The sequence below is a fragment of the Bufo bufo genome, chromosome 6 (genome assembly GCF_905171765.1).
Source record: "Bufo bufo chromosome 6, aBufBuf1.1, whole genome shotgun sequence".
In the NCBI taxonomy this organism is placed as follows: domain Eukaryota; kingdom Metazoa; phylum Chordata; class Amphibia; order Anura; family Bufonidae; genus Bufo; species Bufo bufo.
In genome coordinates this window covers 306,025,387-306,035,298 of record NC_053394.1, presented here as the reverse complement: position 1 = coordinate 306,035,298, position 9,912 = coordinate 306,025,387, and the positions used below count along the sequence as shown (strand labels likewise).

The window sequence follows — 9,912 nt, the reverse complement described above, 5'->3', positions numbered from 1 at the left end:
CCTCACATAGATGAAGCCCATCATGCTCAAAACAAGTACCAGACTAATGGGTCTTCAGGTATCCAAAAGTCAGTGCGACCAGAACCTCCCTGCTGTGACATCTTTCTGAAGAGCACCAGACAGATGATCTCACAATCCTGTGCGGGATAGGCTGACTGCCTCACTCCACAACACTTTAATGGAAAGATGCTGGAAGTTACATCACTTGCGGTCCTGCAAATGCCCAAACACCCAAACTAAACCCATGCTGCCTGGCATAGCTACAGTGGCTACCACCCAGAAGGCAAGGCCCTGGGAGGGTGAAAGAAACCCTGTCTTAGCTAGACTTGCGCTGCCATAGCATAGGTTCCTTATGGTATGGTAGACCTGGACCTTCCCAAGCCACCCCCACCCATGTACAAACTTGAGTATAAAACAGCTTCTTAGGGAGCCAGAGCACCCACAATTCATCCTATATAGATAGGAAACCTAAACTGAGGTGTAACATCTGCGTAAACTGGAATATGCCTTTAAATCCATGTAGTGTAAAGGCAGGTTTAGATGAGCTGATGGAGCGGCCGATTGTCAGGAAGGAAGCATTCCTTTTTGACAATCAGCAGCCCGCTCAGTGAAGGAGACCACTGCACTTTCATGCAGCAATCTCCTTCACAGTATGAGGACAAGGTACTGCTGTTGCAATCCCTCATCCCTATACAGAACCATGGTTTCTGTAAGCAGATCGCTGAATAGACAGCAAATTCTGCTGCCCCGAAACGATGAGTGATGGTGCATGCATGGAGAGGCTCACCTGACAAACAAGCGTTTTGCTCGTTCATCAGATGATCGGCAGCACAATTAAATGGCCAGATTATCGGTACATCTAAACCCACCTTTAGAAAGCACTATAGCTTCCACCCACCATTTACAAATTGTAGGATGTAAAAACCATAACTCAAACCCAATTTTCATTGTGTGAATGAGACTCAGCAGCAATAAGAGCTTTTCCAGGGACATCAGCATTTCCAGAGAAAGGACAGCCATCCTTATCTCCTAGAACCCGCTTTAAACTGGCACAGGACTCAGCCTTCCATGGCCAAGATGTGAATAACCCACAGCAAGCATCAGGTCAAGGTGGCAGTGAATGAGCAATGCATGAAGCGTAGCACAGCAAGCTATGCCATTTCTGTAATGTCAGATCGAGTTATTGTGGGTTATTCCCAACTCTGCCATGAAATGTTGAGATTGAGCAATCCCTTTAAGGTTCACAGCCCTTAGGCATTTCCAGTTATAGGAAGACATCCAAACTTCATGTTCGAAACAATGTAATTCAGAGACACACACGGGTTGCATTTCTGGCACTGCGTCACTGTTTATTCTTCTACAAATGGCACAGCCTAGAAAGGAATCAGGATGGAAACCTCAAATGGTTTAATTTCCCCAGATCCCTCTAGGAAAAGCTTAACTGCAGCTAAGCTTTCCTTTTGTACAGTATACCAATTCAGATATGGGTTTATTGCCATCAGATTAGTATCCACAGGTGTACCCAATGTCCATAACAGCACGTCACAATCATCTGCACTGTCTTTGCTTTCCTTGAGGAATGCATTGCGTAAGACACAAGCACAGCAACATTTTCAAGTCCAGGAATCTCTGAAGGCCTTGCAAATACTACTATGCTTCCATCTTCAGATGATGAAAGTAGCATCCGGGTAATATACATGCTACCAACGTATGCATTGAAGAATTTCTAGCATGGTGCAGGCAACTACTGGCAAAGCATAATGCCACGTTCCATGTGTGCACACCATAAATGGATATTTGGGAAGGTGGGGGTACATTGACACAGGACATAATTGGTGTGTGGTGGGGGGGACTTGGTGAGCCCAAAATTAAACAAAAAAAAGAAAAAACATACCACAAGATGGAGGGCAGGGGATGTTTGACACCATTTTATTAATATTTAACTGCAGTGAAAAAATAGAACCTTGTACAAGTGCCATGGTCCAACGTACATCCAGTCCGTATCTATAATATAGTTTTTTTTTTTTCGTTTTTTTTCTTTGAACTACTTTTTCAATGTTTTCATTTTAAGTGCAGGAAATTGAATATCACATTAGACTCTGAAATAAAAGTTAGCATTGCACGCTCTATAGCATAGCATGACTTTAGTTCATCTTAGAAGTACCCATTGCCTAAGGAGGCAGCTATTCTGTGAGCTGAAGAATGTGTGAGAATGCAAATTAATTCATCAGAAAATAGTGACCCCCAAAGAGGCTCTATTGCTCGGTTAAATTAATCTGTTCTCACCACAGTAGCTTCAGCTTACAAAAAGCGCTGCATCTACCGTGCAAGCAATAGGCCTCATTAAATTGTTTAGATTTAACCATTTCACTGCTAGATGGTAGCAAAGAAAGCACAGGGCGAATGCAACGTGCAGAACTGGTGCACCACAACCCTCCCCCCTGGCTGCAGCAAAAGGTCATTTCACATTCTGAACATTTAAGGATTTGATTCTTTGGCACATTTGAGGGCTACCTTTTCTTTACAAAGGACGACGCTGTGAGGGGTAGATAGATCCCTCAAAAAGCCTTGCACCCTTCGGCCAGGTTTTATATAAAAGGGCGGGGGCACTTTCCTTGTTAAGCAGTTTTCCTACTATTCTTCATCTTACACTTCCCTGCTCCTCCTTGCCCCGTTCACAGACTGACAAAAGCAAGTTAACGGCGCAGGATGCCGCTTGCTTCCTACAGGACTAGAGTAGCCAAGCCAGTGTTTCCCTTAACTACTTCCCTGCCGGGGGGGCACCTGCTGTACAGAACACACCCCTGGAGAGGAAACAGTTAAAAAAAAAAATATTAATTAATTTGAACAACCTAGAGAAACAGACCTTAATTTTGTAATCTAGAAATGCTTGTGTTGTGCATCTGGTAACATCATCATTACTCCTTCAGGTGAATCCAGAAGCAAGTTCACCATTAACACCTTCTCCTCAGAATAAACAGTAAATGAAGTTCAGACTGCAGACTGTTAGACCTCCGCACTCACACACACTTGCTCTGAGAATATTTCCATACAGAACCCCTTCCCTAAAGAGATGTTATGCGCAGCTATTAATGGTGTGGGCTGCATTTGTCAGGGGGTTTGGACAATAAAAATAAAAAAAGAAAAGAAAGAAAGAAAAAATTTACACCAGTCACTCCTCCTCTGCCCTGGCCGCAAGGCAGTGAAAGCAGACACCCAATTTGTGGAGGCCCAGAGGCCCTTGCTCCTCGCAGCAGGTAGGTGGATGATGTTACAGCTCTCACTCCTCTCTCCCAGGAAGTCTGCTCTTCTCACAGCACTGCTGTGGTCGCATTATCCATGTGGTATGTTTGAAGCCTCACTCAATCACTCTTTCACTCTCAAACATTCAGTACCCCGCTCATACGTCTCGCTTCCGGGATATAATTTTTTTTTGTTTTCGAAAAGGTTAGAGATTTCCAGTGGGTTATCAGCTGCACCCAGCCGCTGTGGTCTAAAGAAAAAGAAAAAAAAATATATGTCAGAATAAGAATGTAAAAAGCCTCATTTAGGTTTCAAATTAAATCTTGAGCATACATACCAAGCTTGGTTTTTTAGCTTTCTCAGCTCCTTGGTTGCCCAGGTGGCAAGAGTTTTTGTCTTGTTCGTCTTTGATCGCCTGCCCTCTGTCAGTAACTCATGGATCATCGGCCGAGTCTCCACTAATTTGACAACATCCTTCCCAAATGCTGTGCACAAGTCTCTGTTGGAATAATGACACCTTCTAGTAAGTCACATGAAGCCCTTAGTGTACATCAAATGAGAAATACACTGGAAGGGGGCAGATTACTACAGGCCAAAATATTTTACAGGCAGCTTGGTTACATCAAACTAGGACATTTACTGTACATCTCCACACGTTAAAGGAACACAGACTATAGAAAGTACAGTTTGGTTTAATGTCCCTTAAAAGTGACCGTCCAGTTGAAGAAAAAATTTAAATTAACTGGGGAACGAACTGAGCACTTACATGGTGCCTTCCTTTTCATCTGCAGATATGTCAATTCCCAGGCTCCTCTTCTACTATCCATTATGGCAGCACTGCTTCTCAGACTACCCAGGGCATCCTGTGCCTTTGGTAGTCCAAGGCACATCCTGCTGCCCTCGGATTGGAGAGCACTGGTCAATCCAAGAGCAGGGTTAGACAAGCGGGAAGTGTCTGCATGCATCAGGTAGTCTTAGAAGCAGTACGGCCATAATGGATAGTACAATAGGATCCTGGGAATTGGCAGATCTGCAGCTGAAAAGGAAGGCACCATGTAAGTGCTCTGTTAGTTTCCCCAATTAGGGCTCAGACAACTATGTGTACACATCAGTCCCGCAATATTGCAGAACAGATTTGGACCCATTAATTTCAATGTCCGCATCCGTTCTTCCATTCCGCGGCTCCACCAAAAACACGCATGTCATATTCTTGTCCGCAGTTGTGGACAATACGCATTTCTCAATACATCTAGAAGTCAGAAAACAAACTCACCCGACAAGTCCTGCACCACAGGCCACCACATTGTCTGTATGATCTTCATCTCCAGCAATATGATCAATAAATGACAGAATGAACTCTACACGTGGCTGCACCAGCAACACATCAGCTAAAAAGGACAAGTGTATTGCTGTGGTAAATGCTCAACCCAGATCACAGTGTAAACATTGCTGTTAATACACACCCGACATGTTTTAGAGAAAGGTACAATTACAGTCAAAATGCACCAAAGCAAATTCAGCATAGTCATCGCAATTGCTAGAAGTAGTGCCGCTCTATACACTGACACTGACACTTATTGCATAAAGCAGTCACCATGTTCAAAGGGGTTGTCCAGTTTCCAATATTGATTACCTATCGTCCGCATAGGTTATTAATATCAGCTGTTTGAAGAGAACGCAGTGCTTCTGTGAGCTCTGCATTCTCTTCAGTTTACTGTGGACATCGCAGCAGCGAGCAGTGTAATTACAGCTCATCCGTCCCATTCACTTGAATGGGAAGGAGCAGTTGTAGTTACAATCCATCTCATTCAAGTGAATGGGATGTCGGAACGGTTATTACACCCGTTTGCTGCTGCATTGCCGACGGCAAGCAGGTAAACCATGAAGAGAACACAGCGCCTGCAGGAGCCCTGCGTTCACCTCAAACAGCTGATCATCATGGGAGCCAGGAGTTGGAACCCTGCCAATCTGGTATTGATGACCTATACTGAGGATAGGTAATCAATATCGGAAACTGGACAACCCTTTAAAAGGGATTGTCTCGGTTCAGGACTGAATCCAGAGAAACTCCTTTAGCATATAGGATAGAAGCATTTACTTGTTCCGATATTCCCCTTGCCCTGCGCAGGACAAGGTCTGTTTGTTGTGAGCCGGTGATGTACTGGGCTTTACACTAGGCAGAGACTTCAGTCTAGAAGGGAGCCTGGTGAGGTCACCAGCTCAAGTGGGTGGTGCATTGCACTGTTCTGGGCCATTTTAGAGGCAGGTATCACTAGTACCCATCTCAAAGTGCCCAGAACAGCACTATAAAACCACCCACTTGAGCCAGTCACACCAGGCTCCATGACAGGCAGACGTATCCGCCTAGCATATTGTTGTGAAGTCCGATACGTCAAAGGCTAACAGGTCTTGCCCTTCGCGATGCCGTGCAGGGCAGCATTGAAGCAAGGAAATGCTCCTTTCCTACATGCTAAAGGAGTAGACCAGCACTTTAAGCAACTTTAGCCAGACATATGCGAAGCCTTGCAATGCAACACAAAGGAGCAAGTGCATGCAGATGAGCTCCTAACTGCTATAAATGAGTGGGCTGGTGTTGTTACAGTAGCAACCACAGGATAATGCCCCTTTCATGAATCATTTGTAAAAGATCCCTTTGACTAGGGTCAAGACAGGGTTGAATAGCACCATCAGGGGCAATAGTATTATGATGCAGAGCCCAAACATACATCCCATTATTTGATCTGCTCTCATAAGAGCACATTGCCAAGAACGGAAGGCACATGACATGACTTTATATGGAAAGGCCAAAGCAATAAAGCCAAAAATGATAGTCTGCCTGGTTCTACTCACGGTGAACGTTCTCTTGGTCTCCTTTGAGACCCTGGATAATGCCTGTGTATGCCTCCAAGCAGCCTTCACGGAGGTCATTGAGGTAATCCACCATATCATAGTCTGTCTAAAATAAAAGATTAAACAAATGGTGTAACTACAACAGAAAGCAATTAAACCATCTGCATCTTAAAGGGATTGTGTCACCTACAAAACATGTTTCACAGTAAGCATACCACTGCGTAGGGTAGGGGCCTCCAAATCAACCATACCTTTCTTGTAAAAATCGGGTTCTCTAACCGGAGAATTGCAATTTTTATGCAAATAAAGTTCTCGGCGCACAGTCTTTGGTGCAGCCCCCGTCCCCTGTGTCATTGCTACTGGCTCTGAAATCTTTGGGACTGTCAAACATACAAGGAGGTGGCATAAAGTAGTATTCTTCAGGACTGGATTTTCACAAGATTCTTAATTTTCCAGGCACATACCCTACATGGTGGTATGCTTAATTTAAAGCAGTCAATCACGACAAGGCTGGAAAACTATATAATGTGTATGGGGGATCCCAGACTCTCCAAGAGAGGAAGTAGGGGGGAAAGTAGGCACAGGCAAATTTTAAAGCAGTCTTTTTCTGGCACAATCTTTTCAAGGTGTCTGGCAATGGCTATCTCCTCTGTTGCTATAGAAAACACATCCATGCTCGGCTGAACACAGAATGCATGTTAATGGGGGTAACTGTCTAATAAAAGGCGTCCATTTACCGCCACAGGTTAAAAAGGAAAAGCGATAACAAATCTGCCTCTAACCTTGTCCACCTGAGCTTGAGAGGCTTGCTGCAGAGTATTCAGCACTACCTCCAGGTATTTCTTGAACTCTCCTCCAATGGCCAGAGCAATATCTCCAAATACCGAAAGGATTTGTGGTTTTACCGAGCGATGAACATTCTCATTCTGGAAAACAAGTCAAAGACCTTAGGAACCATTTCAAAAACAGCATACAAGTTTTCTTTAACCTACGACATTGCTTAACCCCTTCATGCCCAGCACCGTACTTTAAAGACGGACACCCGGGTGTTTAAAGATGGACACCCACAGCTTATGTCCGCAATGGGCAGTAATGCCGATCGCGGATATTTAACCCCTCAGATGCCGTGGTCAAATCCTGACCACTGCATCCGAGTGCGCACTTTCAGTTGTGCTCCAGCTCCCCCGTGTGGCCATTTTCTACAAAAAATTAAGTAAAGAGTGATCAAAGTCACCCCCCCCGCCCCCCCCCCCCAGAATGCTATCAATGAAAAGTTCAAATTGCCCTGCAAAAAATGAGACCCCATACAGCTCCATACACATAATTACAAAAAAGTTATAGGGGGTCGAAAAAGAAGAAGAAGAAATTTAAGCGATGGTGAAAAAAAAAAAAAAAAAATTCTGTTTATCACCATCAAAAGGCAAGAGAAACTATACATATAAAAAGGTATCGGCGGATTCGTACTGACCTGTAGAATAAAAGTAACCGGTCAGTTTTATCGTACATCGAACGTCTTAATTTAAAAAAAAATTAAAACTTAAAACTGTGGTGGAATCGCTTTTGTTTTTGCAATTTCACCCCATTTGGAATTTTTTCCCACTTTTCACTACATCCTATGCAATATTAAATGGTGGTGTTGGAAAGTACAACTTGTCCCACAAAAAACAAGCCCTCATATGGCTATGTGAACAGACAAATAAAAAAAAATAGTTATGGCTCTGGGAAGGCAGGGAGTGCAAAACAAAACAAAAACCTCTGGGCTTGAAAGGGTTAACGTAGCAGTGTTTTTTACCCCAAGATTCTCCAACAAGAGCTGCATGATCTCATCACAGAACTGCAAAATATTAGACTGCAGAGCTCGGCAAAGATCCCCTACGATTCCAACGGCAGCCAGGCACACCTAAATCAGGAGGATAACAAGCTATGAGCTTCAGAAAAATGAGCAACCGGGCAAAAAACAGTACAGTGTACATGAAAGGAGAGGTGAGTAGCTAAGAATCTGATCAACAAGACGACACACTGGATGTTAAAACATTTCAAATGTGAATGCACTCCTATTTTATCTTGGAAGTAGCATTCCTGTGCACTTTTGCCCTTCCTCGATTAGGTGGTACATATGGGTGTGCTGGCTCCTCCTCCCATTGGTTGCTTGATGCACATGGAGGTGACTAGGAGCAGCACACCATATGTGCGGCGTCTGCGCTCCTGAACATAGAAGCCCAATGGCTTAGGTAGGTTTAGCGTGGGATCCACCTGACCCGAGACCACCTTGGCGCTTGGTAGGCGGGCACAGATGTGTTTTGATCAAAATATATTGGCTAAGAGTCTAAGATTTTAATACAGAGTGAGGGCTCGGTCCATATATAATGCTTACATCTGTTAGTGCATTATCTTTTTTTCTGTGAATATGGCCAGGGACATCGGCATATTTATCATACTGTGCAGGATGTTTTTATCTGATTTTTTGTTTATTAAAACATGTCATACCACAATCAGCATTTACTGGAAACAAAATCTAAAATTGCTTTTTACATGCACTAATGTTGCAGTTCATCACTGTTTATGTGACGGCCGCACTTCTGATGCCACGAGCTCCAGCCCGACCACAAATTACTGTACTCCCAGCATCTTGAGTACAGGATAGTAAGTCTGCAGTAAAGATGGAACTCACAGCATTATAAAAAACCCACTGGAACAGATATTAGCCCATGTTCAGCCTCACTGGATTGTTGCACACAATACAAGGAACATACAGCTAGTCACAAGATTTCACTGGGTAAGACCAGTATATTAGGATCCAAAACAGCCTGAATGTCTCCATGATCTCACCTGATACTCTGCATAGTTCTTGAGGCCAATGCCAAGGAAAGGTTTAAAAGCATCCATGTATTTCAAAAACTCTGGTCCAAGTACTACAATGAAAATATATGACAGAGGTATTGTGACATGCTTAATCTAGTAATGACAAAACTAGAGGGCAAATATCACGTTAAGCAACCATCTGGTTACCCCTGCTCTTGGCTGGTCCGTCCAAAAGCAGGGCGAGCGTCAACTACCAAAGCACAGTGTGCATGATGTAGTCACAGAAGCAGTTAGGCCTCTTTCACACTTGCGTTGTCCGGATCCGTCGTGCACTCCATTTGCCGGAGGTGCCTGCCGGATCCGTAACACCACAAGTGAACTGACAGCATTTGAAGACTGATCTGTCTTCAAAATGCGTTCAGTGTTACCATGGCTGCCAGGACACTAAAGTCCTGGTTGCCATGGTAAAGTGTAGTGGGGAGCAGTATACTTATCGTCCGTGCGGCTCCCGGGGCGCTCCAGAATGACGTCAGAGCGCCCCATGCGCATGGATGACGTGATTGCATGGATCACGTCATCCATGCGCGTGGGGCGCTCTGACGTCATTCTGGAGCGCCCCGGGAGCCGCACGGACGGTAAGTATACTGCTCCCCACTACACTTTACCATGGCAACCAGGACTTTAGTGTCCTGGCAGCCATGGTAACCATTCAGAAAAAGCTAAACGTCGGATCCGGTAATGCGCCGAAACGACGTTTAGCTTAAGGCCGAATCCGGATTAATGCCTTTCAATGGGCATTAATTCCGGATCCGGCCTTGCGGCAAGTGTTCAGGATTTTTGACCGGAGCAAAAAGCGCAGCATGCTGCGGTATTTTCTCCGGCCAAAAAACATTCCGTTCCGGAACTGAAGACATCCTGATGCATCCCGAACGGATTTCTCTCCATTCAGAATGCATGGGGATAATCCTGATCAGGATTCTTCCGGCATAGAGCCCCGACGACAGAACTCTATGCCGG

At 44.5% G+C, this 9,912-nt stretch overlaps 1 protein-coding gene across 1 annotated transcript in view; it reads right to left on the bottom strand.

Annotated features, from left to right (window-relative positions):
- Positions 1–1,323: 1,323 nt before the first annotated feature.
- The window catches only part of KPNB1 (karyopherin subunit beta 1), a 38,255-nt gene continuing 29,666 nt past the window's right edge, over positions 1,324–9,912 (bottom strand). Inside the window, exons 16-22 of the mRNA XM_040434825.1 lie at positions 8,923–9,005; positions 7,886–7,993; positions 6,876–7,019; positions 6,094–6,199; positions 4,517–4,631; positions 3,581–3,742; positions 1,324–3,493 (exon numbers count right to left, since the gene is read on the bottom strand). Of these exons, the coding sequence (XP_040290759.1) occupies position 3,493; positions 3,581–3,742; positions 4,517–4,631; positions 6,094–6,199; positions 6,876–7,019; positions 7,886–7,993; positions 8,923–9,005 (719 nt within the window). The 3' untranslated portion in view covers positions 1,324–3,492. The remainder of the gene's footprint in view (positions 3,494–3,580; positions 3,743–4,516; positions 4,632–6,093; positions 6,200–6,875; positions 7,020–7,885; positions 7,994–8,922; positions 9,006–9,912) is intronic.